The 22,164-nt window shown below is 67.1% G+C and overlaps 1 protein-coding gene across 1 annotated transcript; it reads left to right on the top strand.

The window, feature by feature from the left end:
* The first annotated feature begins 2,816 nt into the window (after nt 1–2,816).
* On the top strand, nt 2,817–22,122 carry ARID3A (AT rich interactive domain 3A (BRIGHT-like)). Its single transcript, XM_010563156.1, has 8 exons — nt 2,817–3,232; nt 4,056–4,377; nt 19,119–19,191; nt 20,245–20,428; nt 20,637–20,884; nt 21,218–21,514; nt 21,603–21,692; nt 21,896–22,122. Exons 1-8 carry the CDS (start codon nt 2,817–2,819, stop codon nt 22,120–22,122), a joined length of 1,857 nt encoding a protein of 618 aa, XP_010561458.1.
* Nucleotides 22,123–22,164: the final 42 nt, after the last annotated feature.

Here is a 22,164-nt window from a genome sequence, read left to right on the forward strand (position 1 = left end):
GGGGATGAGCCCCCAGCCCGGCCCAGGGCTCCTTCCCGCGGCCCCCCCCAGTTCTGTCTGTCCCTAGGGACGGGCACCCACCGGTCCCGGGCTCCCCGTCCTCCTCCTCCCTTCAACCTCGGTGCTGCCGTCGGAGACCCCTCCCAGGCAGCGGCGTGAGCCCGCCCGGGTGTCCGGGGGCAGAGGGTGGGGGTGTCCGGCCGTGGCCAGGCCCAGTGTCGGTGGCACAAAGGCCCCGTCCGTCCATCACACGCCCGCTCGCCGCCGCGTATTTTTAGCCCGGCGTAGCCGCTGTTGCTCTCGAGCACCTGCCCCGCGGGACGCGGGTGCTGCCGCTGCCGCCGCCCGAAATCCCCCACGCGCCGCCCGCACGGCGGGGAGGCACCGAGCCCCCGCGGCCGGGAGGGACAAAGGGGCACGGCTCAAGGTCACTGTGGCCGCCAGGCCAGGGTGCCACAGTCCCCTGGCTCTTGCTTGGCCATGCCGGCAGGCTCCGGCTGCGCTTGGGCTTCAGTTCTCCACAGGGACGTGGCAGTGTGGTCCCGGCACGGCCACGGCCCAGGGTGCTTGAGGAGGCAGCTCTGTTCCCAGCTCCCGGCACCGCCGGTGCTGGCACTGAGTAATTTGGCAACTCGTGGCAAGGTAGAGCCGCGGCGGCACGGGGCCGGAGGAGCACGTGCCTGGGACGAGTCTCGCTCCGGTTTTGCTCGTGGCTCTCGCAGGCGCAGGGGACGGAGTTCAGATGTGGCACAGGACGTCTGCGTGCCGGGAAGCGCGGCCATGGCCGGCGAGTGGCCGCTGCTCCGGGGCAGCTCCGTGTGGGCAGCCCTGCCTGTGCAGAGAGGGGAGGGTCCCAACACCTCCTCTCTGCGCAGGCAAGATAGAGATGGCTGGGGTAGAGGAGGGGGAGCTGAGGCATGGGCAGAGGCTGGGCAGTGCTTAAGTGGCTGACCAGCTCCTGCCGCCCCGGCGCTGGCTCCCCTCGGAGGCAGCAGCGGCAGCTGAGGCGCAGCCAGCAGCCTGGGGCCGTCGCGGTGACGGCACGTTCATAGCGTGAGCTGAGCGCGGCAGGGCTGTGAGCGGATGCGGCCGCCGCCACAGCGAAGCGCGGGGGAAGCGGCTCTGACCTGGCTGCCCAATCGGCAGCAGCACCGGCCCGTGATGGAAACGGGTTCCCCTTTCCAGAATTCGCGGGATAGTGCCGTAGCTGCCGGCTCCCGCGTGCTGCCAGCTGTCCTGCCCCCGCGGCGGGGGCTGCCCACATCCACAGCTGGCCCTGGATCCAGCCCCGGGTCGGTCCCTTTGAGGGCCCTGTGGTGTGTGCGCTCCACCGGCCCGCGGGCAGCAGAATCAGGGTGATTGCCCGTACGTGGCACTACCGTGGCGGTGGTGCAGCGAGCTCCCTCCCTGACTTTGGCGCAGGTGAGGTCACGCTGAAGTTGTTGCTGGTGGAGCCCTGTCCGTCTGGGGGCCGGCTGCTGGTTGCACGGGGCCTTGGGGGGGGGTGGGGTGGCTCGGTGCTGCCGGGGGGGATCCAGGCCGGTGTGCCAGGGCGGTGGGGGTGTTGCGAGGCCTGGCTGTAATGTGCCGGTTTCTCCGGTGCTTGCCAGCGGGGTGAAGCAGAGTTGAGCTGCTCGCAGCCCTGCATCGCCCCAGAGGACCTGCAGCCCCTGGGGAAGGGGAGAAGTGTGGGGGCTCTCGGGGGCGGCCAGCAGAGCCTGTTTGCCAGCGTTTCGAGGAGCGAGGCTCTGCCTGCCAGTCCCGCGGGAGGCTGCCCCGGAGTGCTGGGGACACGCGGGTCCCCTCTGCGCCTGGGGACCCCGTTGGGCGAGGGGCCCCTCTGCCGCGCAGTGTGGACCCCGGTGCCACTCGTGCCCTGGCGCTGGCCTGGTGGCTGCCTGCTCCTGCCATCATGAGGCGCCGGGCACTCCCTTTGCCCACGTCTCTGGTGTCCCCGGGTGGGGACATGCCCTGGCCCCCCGCGGGGGATGCACAGGGTGTCTCTTCCAGTGCCCTCCCTGTGGGTCTCTTATCTGCGGGTGCTGGTATCCCGGTATCCGCTGCCTGCAGGGCCAGGCTGGGCTATCGGGTCCGGCAGGCCCCTTCCCCCTCCAGCAGCAGGGCCCAGCCTCCCTATCTCATTAGCTCGAGATTAATGAGGCTCCTGCGCTGTCTTTAACTCCTTCCTGCTCATCAGCTCCTGCCGCAGCTCCGCTGACCCTCTCCTCCGCTTGTCCCGGCAGGTTTGCGCCAACGCCTGCCAGAAGCTGAGCCGGCCGAGGACTAGGGACGCCTGGCCCCGAGCGGGGGGACACCACGTTGACCCCGAGACTGCCGCCCCCCGGAAGGTGCCTGGTCGGCAAGGGAGGGGGCGATGCACCAGGCTGCAGCCACTGTCCGTTGATCCTGCAGAGGTTTCGGCACCTGCCCAGGACACGTTCACCGACGGCAGCAGCACCCTGATCCCGACCAGCGGCCCTGTGCCCGTGGCTCCCACTGGAGCACTTGAGCGAAGGAGACGTCGGGCCAAGACTGACGGGGGTCGGGGGGCACGTCCTTCTGCCCTGACCCGGCGGCGGCGATTCCTGCCCCGACACCCCGACGGCGCTGCGGACCCTCCGCCGCCCTCCCCGCCCCCCCCGGGCCCCGGCAGCCCCCTTGCAGGGCTGGCCCCCCCCGGCACTGCCCAGCCTTGGCCTCCAGCCCCGCTGGAGCGCGGCAGCCTGCCGGGCGCTGCCCCCCGCGCCTCCCGGGCGTTGCCCCCCGGGTGCATCGCCCCCCGCCCCCCCGGGGACCCCCCACCTGCCGGCAGAGCCATGAAGCTGCAGGCGGTGATGGAGAACCTGCAGCGGCAGCAGCGCGCGCGGCTGCAGCAGGCTCTGGAAGCGCGGCAGCAGGAGCAGCAGCAGCACTCCACGCCGCCCCCCGCACAGCCCCCGCCGGCCCCGGGGCAGACCCCCACCAGCACCCCGGCCCGGGGCCGCGGCCAGGATCCAGCCCCGGCACCCTCGGAGGAAGGAGCGGAGCCCGAGAGCGCGCACATCCAGCGGGCGCAGATGGCTGCCCTGGCTGCCATGCGGGCAGCGGCCGCCGGCCTCAGCCACTCGTCCAGCCCGGGGCTGTCAGACGAGAGCCAGGCCTCCGAGGAGGAGGAGGAGGAGCGCGGCGAGGAGGAGGAGGAGGATGGCGGGTACCAGCAGGAGATGGGCTCTGAGGAGGAGGAGGAGGATCTGTGAGTATATGCTAGCCCGGACTACCAGCTCTTATGGATTCGGGAAAGAGGCAGGGATGCGGTCCGGCCCCGGCGGGTTTTGGCACGTCTGGTCGGGGACGCAGGCTTCCCTTTAGGGCTGGGGAGCGGTGGTGGAGGCTGTGCCGAGCAGCAGGGTTCGTGCAGCTCGGGGCAGGGAGGCGGGTTAGCACCGTCGGGACGTCCCGGAGCGGGAGTTGCTGAGAGCAGCAGCTTGGCTCGGCAGCCGTGATTCCTCATGCTGGGCTGGCGTGGGGCGACATTTCGTCTCTGCGCAGGGAGCCACGTGGGGCCGTGACACAGGATCCTGGTCTGGCTTTAAATTATGCAGGACCCTCACGGCTGCCTTCTCCCAGCCCACGTCCTTGCCGGGGCAGGGAACAGGCTGGGAGCCATCTGGCAGAGCCCTGCTCACTGTCAGAGCTGCTGTCTTGGGATGCTGGCGGCTGGCGGTGCCCTGTGGGGCTGCCACCCACTGACGGGGGTGCACCGGGGCTTTGCTGGGTTCCCCATGTGCCAGGTGGGTGGTCCCAGCCCACATGGCTGTGGGGCTCCTGTGGGGCAGGCAGGCTCAGTGCTCTGCCCATGCAGCGCTGGGTGCTGCTCAGACACAGGGAGAGGGTGCCTAGAGGTGGGGGGGGTTCATTAAAAGGTTCTCCCACCTGGAGGGATGGGATCTGGCCTGTGGGGCAGGGGGAGAGCTGGGCCATCGCAGGAGAGCATCCCGCAGGGGATAGGGATCGGGTTGGAGGGGCCAGACCCCCACCTAGTGCGGGAGCAAATCTCTGCTCTCTCCCTGCTCTAGGAAGGGCAAGTGGGATGAAGATGACTTTGAAGAGGACCTGGGTGAGGAGGAGGAGGAAGAGGAAGAGGAGGAGGAGGAGGAAGAGGAAGACTATGAGGAAGAGGAAGACATGGGAGAGGAAGGGCTCAGCTCAGCAGAGGCAGTGCGAGCGGGTGCGGGATCCCTGCTGCTCCGCAAACCCCCGGCACCCCAGCACTACCGGGGCGAGCCGCAGCGGCTGCCGGGTGGGCAGGAGCGGCTCCCCTCCGGACTGGGCCACGCACAGCCCCCGCCACCGGCACCCGACCATGGCGACTGGACCTACGAGGAGCAGTTCAAGCAAGTAGGTGCCCGCCGAGACGCGCGTGCCGCCCCCCCTGCCCTGTGCCTGTCCCTCCTCTCCTCCTCGGCTCTGCCATGCGTCCCTGCGTCCTCGCCGTGGTGAGATGCCTCTGGCGGTGCCACCTCCGGCAGCGTTCTTCTTGTATCAAGCTGCCGTCATTGCCACTAAGAAAGCGTGGGATTTCTCTGGGGTTTTAGTGCTTGGGCTCAGCCTCACCCCCTCCCCTGTCACTTTGGTCGGTGGCTCCAGTGGGATCCTGTGTCCCAGTTGGCACTGTGGCCTGGCCCCGGTGCAGGTGGGTGGTGTGATGGGTTTCACCACAGGGACTTGGGAGAATTCTTGATGAAAATGATGGAAAAAAACCCACCCCAAACTTGCAAATCTGAAGGGACTCTTCGGTTTCCTCTTCCCCACCCTCCAAGCTGTTTTTGGTTGGGACCTGGCTTGCTTCCCATCACTGCAGGCGTGATGCCTGGTGGGACAGCTCTGACCCCGTCAATGTTTGGGGACAGAGCTACCCCACTGCCACTGCCGAAATGCCATTGAAGAGTGAAACCGGGGTGAAAGCACCCCGGCTGCCCCCTCTGCCACCTTCTCCATGCCGGCTGAGCCGGGCTGGCAGGAGGCAGGCACACTCCCGCTTTCTCCCAGTGCTGGAGCTTGCTGTGCCCCGCTTTCGGCTAATAGAAGGAAATGTGCTGCAAGCCGGAGCTCCCCGGGGGCTGCCCAGCTCCTTTGATGTGTGTGTTTAAATACATCTGAGTTTACGGCTGGGGGAAGGGACGGGAGCTAACAGCAGCAGATGGGACCCAGATGGAGCGGCCGGGACACAGTGGCCTTTTGGGAAGGATGCGACGGCCCTGCCCCTGCCCCTTTGGGGCAGGGGCTGTCGCATCCTTCCCAAAAGGGGGAAGGGACTGCCAGGATCTGCCGGCACATTTGGATGCAGGCAGCTTTATGACGGGGCTGGCAGAGAAAGCGCAAGCAAGCGCAGAGCGTGCAGCTGCCCTCCCTGGTGCGCTCCTGCCCGGCTGCGGGGAAGGAGGGATGCTTCTGCCCCGCACATCCCTCGTGCCGCTGCACCCACGCCACCTCCTCTTCTTGTGGTTTCTCTCTTTTTGTGCTTCCTGCCATCGGGGAGCGAGGGGCCAGGGACGTGATCTCATATCTGTGAAAAGGCTTTTTCGATACCGCAGCCGTGATCTTCCTGTTTGTCACCGTTTTGGTGCCGTACCGGACACGTGCGCCAGCTCCGGGGACTCGGCAATCGCTCCCGGCCCTCAGGATCCAACAGGAAAATCTGGGGCTGGGTGGTTGGCAGTGCCTGCACCATGCCGCGCTGGTGCAGTGGTCTGTAGATGTACCATGGACCACGGCGTAGAGTCTCCCGGCTCCCCTGCCGCAGCCACAGCACTTAGGGACACCAGCCCGAGTCCCAGCGCATCCTTTTCCCCCTCCCCATTTCTTGCCAGCAAAAGGGGATGAGCCCCCTCTCCCTCCCTTTTCCTTCTTAGTGGAAAGCTTCCCCGGGGTCGGCAGGGAGAGCCTGGCACGGTGGTTAATCGTGGAAGCAGCCGGAGAGGGGAGGAAAGCGGCTGTTGCCGCTGCGCCGTGGGCGGAGGAGAGGAGACGAAGCGCCCGGCCAGGAGAGGCTTTCCCCGGCACGTCAGCCCGCCAGCGCGCCGGCGCTTGGATCGCGGCCGCTGGACCCGGGCCAGGGGGTTGCTCGGCGCGGCGCTGGCCGGGAGCTCCTCCTGGCCGCCCTCCAGCGCGTGCCGCCGAGCGCTCCAGCTCCAGCCCCAGCCCAGCTGGCGCAGCCGGGCCGGCGCAGCCTGGGAAGGAGCAGCAGGAATGTAAACAGCGAGTGCCGGCGTGGGGCGGCCGCCGTGGCCCTGGCGCTGCTTGGCAGGGGATGCATTACCCCTGCCCCTGCTCCCACCGCGGCCGCCCCTTTGCCGGGGTAGAGGCGCGTTAGGGGAAACCCTGGCAGCACCGGGGTGCTGGTGCACCACGGCCAGGTCCCCCTGCGTGGGAGAGCCGGTGGGGACGTGTGTGTGGCCATGCCGGTGCTGTGCCTTCCCACCGTGGTGGAGAAACACCGCTCGAGGAAGGGGCTATTTCGGGGTTCCTCTTTTTTTTTTACAAAGGAGCTCCTCGCCGCTCGGCACTGGAAGCTCCTCTGCTCTCCCACAAGCTTGCGGGGAGCGTGTGGCCTCCTGCGTGTGTCGGCTGAGCCGGGCCCCCCGGCACTTTCTGGGGCCGAGCTGTGGCTGTGTGTGCTTGGTTTGGGGGAGGCTGGTGACTGATTTCTTTCTCCCTGCCTCCAAGCGGGCTCGGGGCCCCCCCAGGCAGCCCAGGGCTGGTGGTCCGGCCCCCGCTGCCTCCGGGGCTCTCTGGGTCTCCCTGTGGCTGCGGTTTGGGTTCAGTTCTGGATGTGCTGGTGCTGGTGAATGGCCCAGCCTGGTGTTGGTCCCCCGGCATCCCCGGTCCAGCTCTCTCTGTGCTCCAGGACGCGATCCTCACCGGGCAGTGCTGCTGTCCGAATCCCCGTGCCCCATGCCTGCCGGGGGGCTGTCCCCGTCCTCCACCGCGGGGTTTTATTGACCCATCTGGGACAGATTCCTGCAAACCGGGGGCTCGGCTGGGTTGAGCTGCGGGGGGCCGGGAGGAGGAGGGGGCCCCGTTCAAGGGGGGAGGAAGGGGAGGGCGCGAGGAAGAGTTATGGAGGTTAGGGAGGTTAGGGAGCTGGCGCGTGGCACCTCCCCATCCCCGGGGACGGCTACCGCGCAGGCAGAGGTCAGCTCGGCGGCTGACCCGGGGCACTGCCGGCGCGGGCAGCAGAACAAAGGAGCCCCCGGCATGGTGGGGGGCTTGGGGGGCAGCGGCTGCCGAGGGCACGATGGCTCCTCGGAGAGGGGGGACAGGGGCGGTTTTGGGGCGGGAGGAAGCTCTCCGTGGGGAATGGCTGCCGTGTCCTCCTTGGCTGGCCGGCGGTGAGGGCAGGCTCGCTTTTGTTTTGATCTTGTGCCTGTTACAGCCCCACCGGCAGTGGCACAGGAGTGGAGGGGTCTGGCGGGACGTCGCCCCACGCTGCCACCATGCCGGGCTGGGGGCCGTGTTTGCTCTTGTTTGGGTTTGGGATCATCTCTAACCTCACCCCAAAAGGCACGACGGGTCCCCGGGGGGCCGGGGCAAAGCCGGCGTGTCCAGGCTGCTGGCCTGAAGCTGGACTCGGCCACGGGGGTCTCAGCTGCTTGTGGGCAGCTGGGGGGCTGGGTGTGAGCCCCGGCACCCACCCCCCAGGGCACCATGGCTGGGTGCTGGGGCTTGTTCCACGGGCGTTTGGTCGCTCCGGAGGGCGATGCTCGCGAGGGGAGCCACGCTTTGACAAGCCGCCAGAGCACGAGTGGCTCAGCCAACCCTGGCCAAAAATCCGGCGCTGCTGCGTGCCGCCACAAACTGCTGCGTAATGCCTGGCTGGTGAGCTCCTGCTGTCGTGGGGCTGTCGGGGAAAAACCTGCTTTGATGTCCACGCCCCAGCCCTGGCGAGTGCGTGGGGGGGGTTCTGCTGCTGCCCTGCAGAGAGCCCCCCTCCTGACCTTTCTGTTTCGGTACCGCTATTACTGCACCCGACTAATACCAGGAGCGTGAGCCCTGGGTGCGTCAGCAGCCCACGAGGCTGGAGTTTCCTGCTTCTGCCCCTTTTGGAGTTTCCTCTGCTGCCTGCGACAGGCAGCGGCTGCCTGCGGTCCCTTGGGCACATGCACCCCGGCACCGTGTCCCACGGGAGGGCAGCTGGGGGGGGTTCCATCTCCCGGTGCTCCTCCTGGCTGCAGCAGCCACTGGGCCCCCTTTGGGGTGTCCCTTTTGGGGTGCTGCAGGCTGATGTTTAACCCTCCGTCTCTGCTGCCGTTCGCAGGAAGCGTCGGAGGCTAAAGCCGACGCGGTGCTGGGGGGCAGCTGTGCCAGCGGTGGGGTGCCGGCAGGGTTCTGGTGCTTTTGCGGGGGTGAGAGGTTTCTTAAGCTGTCCCAAGTGGGGACGTCTGAACCGCACCGGTGGCCATGTGGGGGGCGAAAACCTCAGCCCTTATCTTGCACTGAGCAGCGCTCCCCTGAGATATGGCGTTTCAAAGTGCAACGGTTGGGGAAAAAAAAATAATAAACCGAAAGCAACTCTGCAACCTTGGCAGGCGGCAAGGCAGGGGTGAAACTGGACCCCCTCCACCCTGCCTGGTCCCAGGCCTGGAGACAAGCCAGGGCCACGCATGGGGCAGGGCCGTGGCAGTTGCCAGCAAGATGAAGCTGGGATTTTCTTGGGGTACCTGCGGGAGGAGCTGGAGGAGCCAAGGAACAGCTCATTTCTCCTCCGAAGCCCCACAGCTTGGAGCCCTGTGCAGAAATCCCGGGCTCCGGTTAAGGTGTGTGGGGTATTCCCTCTGCCCCCGCGGGCAGCAGAGCCCCCGGCGCAGGGCCCTGAACCCCTTTCTCCCATGGATTATTTTCCTTTAAAAAGCCCGAAGCTGGCCGGGGGAGCGGGAGCCCTGCAGCCTCTTAACGAGGGCCCATTTACTTTCTTTAAAATATTGATTAGAGCTTTATTGCATTAGCCAGCCGAGCGGATGAGCTGCCCCCGGGGAGGGTGAGGGGGCCCCTGCGTGGGGAAAGGGGCACCCGAGTGTCATTGCCCAGCCGGGGGCCACCGTCCCCCCACCCCAAAGGCGGTTCAGCTTTGACGGGTGCTGCGGCGTGGCAGGGGCACAGATAAAGGCCAGCGCCCTGGGGCCCCCCCGGCCGGGCGATTCTGTGCCGGGAGGAGGTGATTGCGGTGCCTGGCCCGGCCGGTGGCAGATAACGGGGGCAAGGAGGGGACTGGAGCAGGACAGGGCACCGGGAGCTGTGGTTCAGTCGCAGGTGGACCCCTCCAGGGAGAAGGGCCGTGTCCTCCCCCGTGACCCCGGTGCAGCCATTGCCCATCTCGCCCCACACCACCATCCAGCTTGCTGAAAGGTGCTCCTGGCCAGGGATCCAGCCTGGTAATCGGCTCACAGCGCTCAGGGAGCATTCCCGGAGCCGTAATCCCGCCAGATCCCTGGCCAGGGGTCAGGGACTTCTCGGCGAGAGCGGCTTAGCCGCCGAGTGCCTCCCCCAGCCTGACGCCTGGGTGCCCGTGCAGCCTGCGGGGTGCCGGTCCTGCTGTCCGGGCACCATGTGAAGTCGTTTCTCCCAACGAGACCTGGAATAATTAACAAGGTGGGGGACATGGGACAGGTCCCTCCTGCCCCGGGTGCCCAGCTAGCGCCTTTGCCCAGCTAATTTTGTTTGCTCCCAGGTGGACTGTCCCCCCTAGCACCCCTCGACTCGGGAGCTGGGTCGGCTCACCCCAGTCTGGGCATTGCCTGCTAGTGTCCCCCCCCAAAGCCCCAGGCCCCCCAGAGCCCCAGCCCCCTGGGCTGATTCAAGGGCTGCAGAGGAGGCAGCCGCCTCCCAGCTCCAGCACAGCTGAACTAACAGGAATGAGGATTTATTTAAAAGAAGAAAAAAAAAGAGCAGAGACGAGAGCAGGTCCTTTGTCAGCAAAGCAAACAGCCGCCCGGCAGTGGAGCGGTTGGGCAAGGGCGCAGCGTTGCTCCATCGCCCTATTTCTGGCCCAAACCACAGGAGAAATGGCAGCCGGTCCTGGGGCCTGGCCGGACGTGCCGCAATCGGGGGCCGTGGCGGGTGGCAGTTCGGGGATGGGGGGGAGCCCCCCGCTCTTCCCTTGGCACATCCCTGATGGCGCACCTGCCTGCACTGGCCACTCTGCCGCTCACTGGGTTCTGAGCCCCCTGGGGCAGCCGGATTGGGGGCTCGGGGCGCAGCTCCCAGCTCGGCTCCTGACCCGCTCCTTGACCCTTCTAGTCGGTCACTTAATCTGCCTGTGCCTGGGTCCCGGCTCCGGATGGAGCTCACGATAATCCGCCCTGCACTGGGGCTGCTCGGCAGCTGGGGTACTCCTCCCCGGGGAGGGGTCCCAGCTCCCCATGCATATTGCAGAGAGGGGGTGTCCCTGTCCCTGCTGTGGTGATGGCTCTTTGGGAAAGGGCTTCCCTGTCCCCCCACAGCAGCAAGCTCAGGGGTCTCTCCCTGGTACAGATGGCAGCCAGGAGCATGCAGGCAGGCGCCGGCCCTAAATCCCTTCAGCAAAAGGCTTAACCTCCTGCCTCGGTTTCCCCACCTGCCCACGCACCCCTCTGCCCACGGCTGCCGCACAGCCCCGGCTCAGGCAGAGGCACCTGGCTTTCGGAGACTCAAACACCTGCAACGTGCTACCGCCTGCTCCGGTGCCACAGTGGGATGGGGTCGGGCAGCAACTTTGCCGGAGCTGGCATCGCTCCGGTGCTGTGGCAGTGCCCCCCGCCGCTCCCCTCCTCTCTGCGGGTTGCCAGTGGCGTGAGGAAGCGGCGAGGTTTCGGCGCTGCCGGAGCAGCTCTCTGGTGATGGTTCCCAGGGCTGACGGCCCACAGCTGGCTGCCTGTCAAAACCATCTGTGGCCGCTGGACCTCTTCCAGCTCCCGCGGGCCGGGCCAGGGCGTGCGGGGCTGGCGGGACCCCCCCGGGACCCCCACCGCAGCGGGGAGTGCTGGTGGGGTTGGCGGAGCGGCTGTCCCGTGGATGGACCGAGGTGTGGGACCTCGCATTTCAGGAACAGATTTGCAATTAGACAAATCCCCGGCCGGGCGGTGGAAGCCCCGGGTGACTCATCTGCTCTGGCTTACAGCGATCCCCTTTCTAAGACGATCATTTACATATGGTGGAATTTAAACCCCAGCTTGCCTGCAAGGGCCAACGCAGCCGCCGCTCCTGCCCACACGGCTGCCCCTGCACCCGGGTCGGGTCCTCACCCCGGGGGTCTCGACCTGCCGGCCCTGTGGGGCTTCACCCCGGGGAGGTCTGGGGGCAGACGGGGAGGGACAGCCCGAGGCGGGAGCTCGCTCAGTGCCCCAAGGGTTTGCACTGCTTTTCCATAAGGAAAAGCTTTGCTGCTCTGGCCATGGTTTCCCCAGATTCGTGCCGTGTAGCTCCAGCTCGGCCGACAACCCGGGGTCTGCCATGCCGGCGGCGGGGAGCTGCGCCAGCGGTGTGCGAACCAGGCCCTGGGTGCTACTCCCTGGGACGAGCTTTCTCAACACTGCCTGACTCCACTGAATTAATATTTGCACAAGGTCCAGTGCGATAGCGAGCATGTGTCAAGGGCATGCACCGGCACGCACGCGGTGAGGGCCAGGAGAGCCACTGCTGCCGGGCTGGCCCCCATCCGCCTGCCCGACCGGTGGCTCCCGGCTCGGTGGGGAGCGGCAGCTCCCCCATCCCACTGCCACTTGGCGATGACCTCTTGGCAGCCTGTGCCACGCATTGGCGTTCAGACACTGAACCGGTTTTTATTTTAGCCTGAGCCCGGCATGCTGCCACCCAGCAGGTCCCACTGAAACCGTCGTCTGAAATGCAACTGCAGCAGGATTCGCTTCCTCCTCTGCGAGAAGGGGAGAAACAGCAACAGCGCAGCCGTCCTGGGAGCTGGCGTCAGTCCAGGCCTGGCGGCACACTGCACCGGGATGGCTCCAGTGCGTGGACATAGATCCACGCGGAGCATCCCGGCGGCTGCTGGCTGGCCGGGCAGGAGCGGCCCCGCAGTGTGGCGAGGAGGGCGGCCGACGGCGCACGGACAATGGGGGGTCAGGGAGGTTAAATGGCGACTAATTCGCCCATTCAACGTCCCCCTCCGCGGCGCGGTGACACCCGCCGTGTCGGCGCTGACACCGGCCCGCGTCCCCCAGGGTCGTCTGTACGGCTGCTCCCCCCAGCCTGGCCAGGGAGGCGGCAGGGCCGGGCACAGAGGCCGCGTGGGACCCCCCTTCCGCCAGGGGGGCTCAGTTTGGGATGGCATGCTGCCCGTGATGCCGTGGGCTCCTGCTCGTCCCGGTCCCCTTCCCCACATCTGTTGGGGCGGCTCCCACGGGTCCATGGCCAGGCTGCGGCCACAGCATCACTCGAGGGGCAATTGTGGTTCCTGGGGGAAGCCCGGGTGGTGTCAGGATCCCCAGCCCTTTGGGACAATGGCTGGGGATCGGGAGCGGGCTTATCCCTGTGCCACAGCAGCGCCGATGGATCTGCCGCCCGCCGAGTCCCACAACCCCCAGCCCGAGGAGGGGGCACCGGTGGGGAGAGGCACCTGCGGTGGGGCCGTATCCCAGCCCAAGTGGGGCCAACCCGCAGAGGGGACAATGCTGGGAACCGGCAGGAACAATAGTACCGACGGAAGCGCGGCGGCGAGAGCCCAGCGCTCCCCAGCCCCCTCCCCGGCTGCCCCCACGGAAGCGGCCCCCCACCCCGGGCGGCCCCGGCCATGCTCAGGCAGCAGGAATCCCGCCAGGCCGGTCAGTGGACTCGGCCGCCGGCGGCAGGAGCCGGCTCTGTCCCGCGCGGGCGAGGCTCCCGGCAGCACCGTCGCGCTCCTGGCTGACCTCGGAGTTGGCGAGAGAAGTAGCGGGGGGGGCCGCCCCTGGGGATTTTGGGGAAGGAGCGCACGTCCCAGCACCCTGGCAGCCCCTTCCCAAGGGAGGGGGCTGTGCTTTGGGGGGCTCGCAGGGGATTAGGGATGGGGACAGAGAGGTGACCCGTCCCTAAGCCGAGCGCTTTATCTGCAGTGGGATCTGCGCCGATGCTGGACTCTCCCTTTGCCCTTCACTGGGAGGGATCGGCCCCAGCCAACCTGATACCCCCATGCTCGGGGGGGCCGTGCCAGTGCTGCCCCTCGCTCACCGTGACAGCCGTGCCTGGAGAAGGGGCTGCGTGGCCTCGGGCACCCCCAGCCCTGACTCAGCCACCATCTTACGGGAAACCACCTCACCAGCATCACCCGAAACACTTCATTTCAGGGCTCGTCACCAGCCCTTCACTCTAGTTTTTACAAATTACTTTCTTCTTCTGAATAAGTGACCCCTCTGGCCCCAACTGTGGGTCCTGGCGTGCGATCGGCGTGGGACCGGTGCCCTGACATGCCAGAGGCCGTGGGGCCGTATGCGCTGGCTGGGAGCAGGACGGGAAACACAGCCCGCGTGTTTATTCTTCATTAAATAACTCGTTAGCGTGCGCGGTCTCTCCCCCCCGCCTCCTGGCGTCGCCCCTTGGCTGTCAGCGGGACAAAGGGACGCGTCCCTGGGGGCCGCTTGGAGGAAGGAAGGAAGAAAAGAGAGAGAGAAGGAGCCCCCCAACCCCGTCACGCCGCCCGGGCTAAAATCAATCAGAGAGGACGTTTGCCCTGGTACCTGCCGTGGGTGCCTCACCGGGATGGGCTCCCCCCTGCAGCTGCCTTTGTTGTATTTTTTCCCTAAATACAGAAGTTCAGGCTTTTTTAGCCCCTGGAGGGTGGTCGGCCCTGCTGGAGGGGCTGCCACCAGCACCCCTGTCTCTGCTACAGTGGCCCTTGGGGGTCTGCCCCCTAGCCCGGCTCACGGCATGCACGTCCCAAACCGGTTTTGAAGAGAAGGGAGGAAAGCCGAGAGTGTTGAGACTTCCTGGCGAGGGAAAAGAAACTTGAAAATTAATCCCCGAGGCTTGAAAACCCGGAACCAAGCTGGTGGGGGGGGTTGTTTTTAGCTCAGGCATGGGACTCTGGCTCGGGACACTGGGACACAGGCTCCTCTGCGGCATCAGCTGTGCAGACCCCCGCTCTCTGGTCGGGGGGTCCCTGTGACGCCTGACGGGGCAGGCATGGAGGCTCCTGCCGATGGAAGGACTCGCGTGACTCGGGCATAAGCCCCGGCATTACCGGGACTGCGCTCTTGGAGCCTCATTAAATGGCGCTTCCCCTCCGTGCTTTAATTGCCCTCCTTGCCCGCAGCCGGGGGGGCTGTTAGCAGGGAAGCGGTGGGCTGCTGGTGGGGGGGGCGGTTATCTTGGTCCCTCCCGGCAGACCCCTGGCACGCACCACTCCCGTGCCGAGGGCTCTCTCCTGCATTCTTGGCATTGCCGAGGGGCCGCCTCCTCACCAGCCCTTTGAAAGCCAACGGGCTGGGATTTTCCCATAATCTGGTTTGAAACGTTAATCCAGTCATCCACACCAAACGCCGGGCCGGCATCCTGCCGGGGTGCTGGGGTGCAGGGTCAGTGCCACCCGCTCACCACCTTCCTAATTCCTCCTCCACTTAATTATATATCTGCTGGCAACAGCCATCTGGCACCTTGTCCTCAGCCGGCCGCAAGGTCGGAGGGCTGGGGCCGATGGGGGCTGCACCGGCGGCGAGGTGGGTCGGGCACCGTGGCACAGAGCCAGCCGTGCTGGCAGCGCCGGGTGTTTGCCCTGTGCTGGGTGAGCACTGGGAGCATTGGGTGTGTGGGGCTGGATCCCCCAGCCCAGGGGGCTCTCGGGGCGGTGGGCGGCATCTCCTATCCCCCTGGCGGGGCTGGGGTCGGCCGTGCTGTGGCATACCCTGGCACAACACTCTCACCGTGGGGACCCATCGGCAGGGCGGCACGGCCGGGCGGCCTCCCCACGGTAAGAGGATATTCTTGGGGCAGCTGCGTTACAGATTAAGTCGTTTCCACCTCCCTGCGGCCTCCCTAATTACGAAATGTAAATCTATTGACTCAGCGGCGGCAGGGCGGCCTCTCCCTGCGGCTCGCTGCCCGGCGGCTGACGTTACCTTTGCACTGAGCCTCGCCGCCTCCGCCCGCGTTTCCCCAACGAGGAACCATGCTTTGTGCTGAGCAGAAGCCGTGCTCGAGCGCCGCAGGCAGGGCACCGGCACCAGCCGGGGATCAGCACCTGCTGATTTCGGTCCGGTGGTGCCAGCGGCAGCCGGTCTGTGCCGAGCCCGGCTGCGCACTCAGTTTCGCACGCTGCTGAAACCGGAACATGTTTCTGTTCCTCAATTTTTATTTTGAGACCCAATATCTAAGCTTTCCTATGATGCCCACGCTGCCTCTCGGTGTTTGTGGGGCACGCGGCTCCTCTGCTGCGTCCTCGGCGGCGCAGGAGTGCTGTGGGCTGCCAGCGAGGTGTCTCGGCAGAGCCGGGATGCTGTCAATGCAAGGAAATCCTGCGAGGGGGTGCTGGAAGTCGCTCGTCTCTGCCCCCTTCCACCTCTCTGCCTGTGCCCGGGCAGCGAGGGGGGACAGGGGCAGCTCGGCGGATGCCGCTCGGTCACGCAGTGCCCACCGCGGTGCAGGCAGTGCACGTCCCGGCCGTGGCGGGGCACGTCCTCGCCTCGCGGCACTGCTGGCCAAGCTCCCTGGGAAGCTGCCCTCGCGCCAGGCGGTTCTGCTGGCGGCGGCAGAGCCGGATGAGGGTCTGGGGGGAGCCTTTGGGGGTGCAGCTGGGGAAGCGCCCGGCACAGGGGAACCCTGGCCTGGCCGAGCCCCTCTCCCTGCTCCAGGGTGGCAGCAGCCAGCGAGCAGCAGTGGAGCATGGTGGAGCTGTCGAAATCGCGCTGGTAACCACGAGCGGCAGTTTGCGAAATGTCCTTTGCCCGGCAGCTGCGGCTGGGTGTGCCGGCAGGGCCTTGAGGGCACTGGGCGGGAACGGGGCTCCCTCTGCTCGCCGGCCCCGGTGACCCACCGTGGCTTTGTCCCGGCTGGGGATGGGGGGGAGAGTGGCCACAGCCGGTGGAGTTTGGCATGGGACCACCGCGGCCGGTGGGCGGTGGGGGGCACGTGGAAGGACGGCACACGGGACAGCCGCCCGCCTGCTGCTGCTAATCCCCACGACCCGGCCGGCACACGCTTTCCTCAGCTGACAGTTAATTTTCTTTCATCCTCTTAAACGCGTCCGTTCCCCTCAGGACTGAGCCCAGGGGGGGCCCATGGCTGGGGGGGTCGCGGCAGTAAATGAACCGGTACATTTCTCCCTTCCAAAATGCAGCCACAGCTCCCACCTGCAGCTGGGGGAGAGTGGCTTTATTTAAGAGCTGGCTTTATAAAAATTGAATGAACCAATGTTTTCATAAACGGCTGATCGATTTTTAGAGCTCTGCAGGTTAATAGGTTGCTCGTGACCCCCTTGCAATGCGCCAGGATGGCTCCATGGTTGGTGCTGGCCAGTCATGCTTGTGCTCTGCCGCAATTCGGGACCCCAGGCCCCAGGGACCGCACAGGGACTGAGGCCAATGCCGCTGCCAGCTCTCCCTGGGGACGGGCGAAACCCTGCCAGCGCCGGGGGCATGGTCCCATTCTGCCAGCACTTCTGTTTTTTCACGTTTCCCTTTCTCCCAAGCAGGAGGGTGATGGTTTTCCAGCCCCCCATCCCCTCCACTGCACCACGGCACTTCTCCCCCCCAGGTTTGTATTTAATCCCCCGGCTGGGCTGAGTGTGCCCCGGCTGCCCGGCACACCGCCTGCCACTCCTGTGTCTGACACGCAGGAGCCGCGGCAGCACTGGTGCTGCCCCGCAGGTTGGGGGTCCCCGGGGTGCTGGGGTGCAGCATCTCTGCCGCGGTGCTGGGAGGCTGCAGCCTCTGCCCCAGCTCCTGCTGCGTAAGCAGGGCTGTCACCCCATTAGCGGGATTAACGGGGCGCAGGGGGGGTTTAGGCTGGGGTTAACCATGGGGGGCAGCAGGGGTGCCGCGGGTGGTGGAGCTGCAGGCGGGAGGCTCGGCACCCCTCAGGATCGTGCCGCCACGGTGGGCGCAGGGGAAGCCCTTTCTCTGCATGCAGCTTTCAGAGTCGCTCAAGGAAACGGGGGAGGCCGGATTGGCGCCGGCCCAACATCCCTCCGCCGGTCGGGAGCAGCCTGCATGGCTCAGCCCGAAAAACCACGGTGGTGCCCCCTGTGCTGTGTCCCACCCCTGCCCTGCCGGGGGGCACCGCTCCACTTCCCCCGTGCCGTGGTCCCTCCGGGCTCCCCCTGCACACCGGACCCCTTGCCAGGGCGCTGGGGTGGGAGAGGGGCTTTGAGGGGTCTCAGCCAGTGGTGACGGCAACTCCTGCCCCTTCTCTGGGGTTTGCTGGGGGCCAGGCGAGCCTTGCGAGGTTTCCAGGGAAACTGGGGGTTTATGGCTTTCCTGCAGCGCCCTGCCCCTCTTATCGTGCGGCCCCATTGATCCCTTTGATCGGTGCCGGCCGGCGAGTTGTTCAGCCCTGCGGGATCCGGATCCTCCCTGGGGGGCGGTGGGAGGATGGGGCTTGCACCCCTTGCTCACAGCCGGGGCGACGGCTGCCCGCCCGCGGGTCCCACTGCCGCCGGGGTGCCATGCCGGGCACGCCCACGGGACGAGCCGGGGTATCGGTGACCCGGTTAACGTGCTGATCTGCTGCCGTGCGGTTGGCGGCCCCGTGGTGCGTGCCTGATGGGTTACGTGGTAATATTTATAGCCCCCCTCCCGGCCGCCGCGGCACCGCTGGCAGTTGTTCAAAGCTGTCATTGAGAAAAACGGGAGCCGCTCAGCATCGAGGGGCCAGGGGTGGCAGAGCCGGGGTGAGGGAGGGCTGCGACATCCATCCCCGCAGCGTCCGGGCAGCGCCTGCCCCGCATAGCCCTAGCTCTGAAACCCCTCCTGCAGGGGACGATTATCCACCAGCCATCACCTCCGGGCAGAAACCACGCTGGGCTTCAGCTACCAGCATCGGGGAGAGGCAGAGCCGGCGTGGCGTGCCTGCCTGCGTGCCGGGACGCTCAGGCCAGCAGATCCTGCTGCCATAAATCAGGCAGGAATGTGCCGGGCTGTCGGGCGCAGGGTGGGGTCCCGACAAAAGCTGCCCCAGCAGAAACGGGTGCTCGAGGCGCAGCCGTGCCAGAAGCCTTGCCCGGGTCTGCCTGCCCCAGCTCAGAAAGACTCGTCCTGGCTGCGTAGCGCGGTGTGGCGTGGTGGGGTTCATCCTGCCGGGTTTGCTCTGGCAGCTGTGCCTTGGGCAGCATGGAAGCCTTGGGGGAGACGCTGTAGCAGGAGGAGAGGGGGCCAGCCCCATGGCCACTGTCCGATGGGCACAAAGCCTGACCGGGGCAGCCCACGCTCAGTGCCAGCCTCACCAGGCAGAGGGGAGCAGGCTCTGCCAGGCGGCATGGCAGCCAGTGGCATGCCACAGCTGGGAGAGTGTCCTGCAACCGGGTACAGCTCAGCACCCTCCTTGCCTCGTTACAGCCCTCGTTTGCTGGGTCTGTACCCCCAGGGACCCCCTTTCAGCACACCGCAGGAGGCACAAGCGTGCACCGTGGCACACGAGCGTGCACCGTGGCACACGAGCGTGCACCGTGGCACACAAGCTCGCCGGCTCCTGACGCTGGCTCCTGGCACTGGCTCCCTCCAGCACTGCAGGTGCAGAGGATGGATCATGCCGAAGCGTTGCTCTACTCTGTGCCGAGCACACGGCAGATGCTAAAAATAACCGGGATCGGTGTTCCCGGGAGGAGCTGGGGGCCGATCGCAGCACTTGCAGTGTGGGAGCCACTCCAGCCTGTGGGCGAGGCGTGGGGCAATGCTGCAATTTCAGCACCGGTGTTTCGGGGCCGAGCTCTGAGTAGGGCAGGCAGGGGATGGCATTGCCATCCCGGGGCTCCTGCCGGGGTGCAGGCGCAGGTCAGCCCCAAGCTGACCCCATGGCTCTGTGCAGGGACCCCCCCGAGGCATTTGGTGTCTTGCGAGCTGAACGGCTCAGGCTGGCGGGCTCAGGCCCCAGGGATGCAGTTTCGGGAGGGTCAGGGCTCTCCGGGCGGCGGGGGGCACGGGTAGGTTTTTTTTTCTGAGCGTTTGTCTTCTCTCGTTGCGCAGCTGTACGAGCTGGACGGTGACCCCAGGAGGAAGGAGTTCCTGGACGACCTCTTCAGCTTCATGCAGAAGCGAGGTGAGCCCCCCCGCACGCCCACCCAGCTCCCTCCCCACGCCCTCCCGGGGCCGGGGGCTCATTTCCTCACCCCTCGTTACAACCCCGAGGTCACAGCTCTGGCTGGCCCGCTGGTTAATTTTTAACCTCTTTGCACAGCGGGGTCAAACCTGCTGGGCTGGATCCGGTGCCTGCGGCCCCTCCTTGCCCAGCCCCACTCCCCGCGCCCATCGCATCTGGGACCTGCGGCCCCTTCCCCACAGGGTCCGGCCCCTCCTGGGCACGTTGCCCCTGGCTTTGCCTCCCCCCACTGTCCTTTCCCTGGGTTATTGCAGAGGACAAAGCCCCTCGCTGCCTTCTCGCTCTGCCTGGGCTGGCAGGGGCTGGGCGCAGGGTTGGGGGGGGGCCGGGAGGGTAGAAAGGGCTGAACGTGAAGCGTTTGCCCGGTCGAGGGTCTGGTTCCTGCGTGGAAAACAGCGCTGGAAATGCTGACGCATCGCTGCCTTCAGCCTTTTGTCAGGCAGGCGTTGGGGGAAGCACGTGTGCGTGCGCGGGGGGGCCGGGGAGCTGCTGGCCCAGCTCTGGCTGCGTCCCACTGGGGCCCTCCCTGAGCCCCCTCACCCACCAGTGCCGGGAGGGCAGAGACCCCTGGGAGGGAGGAGATGCTGCAGCCCCTTCCCCGTCACCGGAGGGATGAATCCCCGCCATGTACGTGCGGCCCCCGGCTCGGCGGGACCCTCGCGGCCGGGAAGCGCTGCCGCCGTTATAAATAACTTGTGTTGCCGGGTGCCGCCGACCTCAGCCTGAGAAACCGCGCTCGGCCCCATTTTGGGGGCTGTGGCTGAAAACTGCGAGTTTCTGTTTCCTTTGTGCATGGGGCTGATGCTCAGCAAGATGGCAGCGGGGGGGGGGTCCCAAGGGGGAAAGAAGGTGATAGTGGAAGGGAAGGGAGGAGCAGGAGCCCCCGACCCCTGCGCTGCCTCATGGGGGGGGTCTCGCCAGCTTCCCCCCCTCTTTGCCCGGGGGTGAGAAAGCAGCAGCCCAGACCCGCTCTCTCCTCCCCCCGCTCCCCAGGGACCCCCGTCAACCGGATCCCCATCATGGCCAAGCAGGTGCTGGACCTGTACATGCTGTACACACTGGTGACGGAGAAGGGCGGCCTGGTGGAGGTCATCAACAAGAAGCTGTGGCGGGAGATCACCAAGGGGCTGAACCTGCCCACCTCCATCACCAGCGCTGCCTTCACCCTGCGCACCCAGTGAGCGGCGGGGGCTGCGGGCGGGGGGGGGGGGCGGGGGGGGGGGGGCGAATCCTCCGGCAGGATCGGCGCTGCCCGTGCTCCCTCTGCCCTGCGTGGGATGCTGGACACGGGGACGGTGGGGAGGGAGGGGGCAGCACACGGGCAGGGGGTGCCCAGCCGCCACGTCACCATCACCATCCTCATCCCCGTCCATTTCCGCTGGCAGGTACATGAAGTACCTGTACCCCTACGAATGTGAGAAGCGAGGGCTGAGCAACCCCAACGAGCTGCAGGCAGCCATCGACAGCAACCGGCGGGAGGGCCGCCGGCAGGGCTTCGGCAGCTCCCTCTTCACCTACTCGCCCGGCGGCACCCATGGCCTCCTCTCCTCCCCCAAGCTGCCAGTGCCGGCGCTGGGGCTGGCCTCCGCCACCAACGGCGGGTCCATCGCTCCCGTCCAGAAGATCAAGAAAGGTAAAGGCCGCCGTGGGGTCTGGGCTGTGGGCTGAGCCCCGTCCTGGCACCGGGGACGCAGCCCCGAAAGGGGCAGAGCTGGGCGCCGCAGGCAGGGGCGTCACACTCCCGTCCCTACCCGGGCCCTGGACACCGGGGCTGGTTTCGGGGACCCTGACTCCAGTCACCCTGCTCTGGCTCTTGGAGGGGCAGGAGGTGCCAGGCACCCCCCGGCACGGAGACAAGGTGCAGAGGGGCCCTGAGCCATTGTGCCAGGGCCGGGGACACCCCGGGGTGATGGCACCCACCTGTCCCCGTGCCCTGCATCCCTGACCGCCCGCTCTGCCCCTGCAGAGGAGGAGTCCCCCATCCCCATCTCCATGCCCAGCCGGCTCCCTGTCTCGCTGGCCGGCCACCCCGTAGTGGCAGCCCAGGCGGCCGCGGTGCAGGTGGCGGCGGCCGCCCAAGCCGCGGCACTGGAGCAGCTGCGGGAGAAGCTGGAGTCGGGGGAGCCCCCGGAGAAGAAGATGGCTCTGGTGACGGATGAGCAGCAGCGGCTGATGCAGCGGGCGCTGCAGCAGAACCTCCTGGCCATGACGGCCCAGCTGCCCATGAGCATCCGCATCAACAGTCAGGGCACCCGCTCGCCAGGTCAGTGCCAGCCCTGGCCCCCCGCCCCGGCAGAGCTGCCGCGGCCCCTGGTCCCGGCGGGGTCCGTAACCCAGCTCTCCCCCGGCAGAGAACCGCCAGGACTCCGCCGCTGGCCTGAGCAGCAACGGCACCAACAGCATCAGCATGTCGGTTGAGATCAACGGTATCGTCTACACAGGTGAGGGGCTCTGCCCGCCGCCGGCCGAGGGCTGCTTGACCTCTGCCGTCCCCAGTGGCCCCCGCTGCTGCTGCCACCACCGCGCACCACCTGGCCTTGCTCCTGCTGGCGTTCACCCCGTTTTCGGCTGCGGATGCGGTGCGGGTAGGCAGCATTGGCACAGCCGTGCCGTACCCTGGCTCAGCCCCTTGCTCTCTCCCCAGGTGTGCTGTTCGCCCAGACGCCCGGCCCTTCCTCCTCCTCTTCCTCCTCCTCCTCGCTCCCCTCCTCTGCCTACAGCAAAGGCAACAGCAGCAGCAGCAGCAGCCGGAGCAGCGGCACTGGTGGCGGCAGCGGGGTGGGGAGCGGCGGTGGCGGCAGTGTCCCCCCTGCGGCCCCGGCCAGCCTGGCCGTGCCCCCCAGCTCTACCTCCAACAACGCTTCGCCTTAATGCCCCCGGCTCCCCCGCCCCCTTCCCCTCGCCACAGCCCGC

Source organism: Haliaeetus leucocephalus, unplaced genomic scaffold, assembly GCF_000737465.1.
Source record: "Haliaeetus leucocephalus isolate CR32 unplaced genomic scaffold, Haliaeetus_leucocephalus-4.0 Scaffold164, whole genome shotgun sequence".
NCBI lineage: Eukaryota > Metazoa > Chordata > Aves > Accipitriformes > Accipitridae > Haliaeetus > Haliaeetus leucocephalus.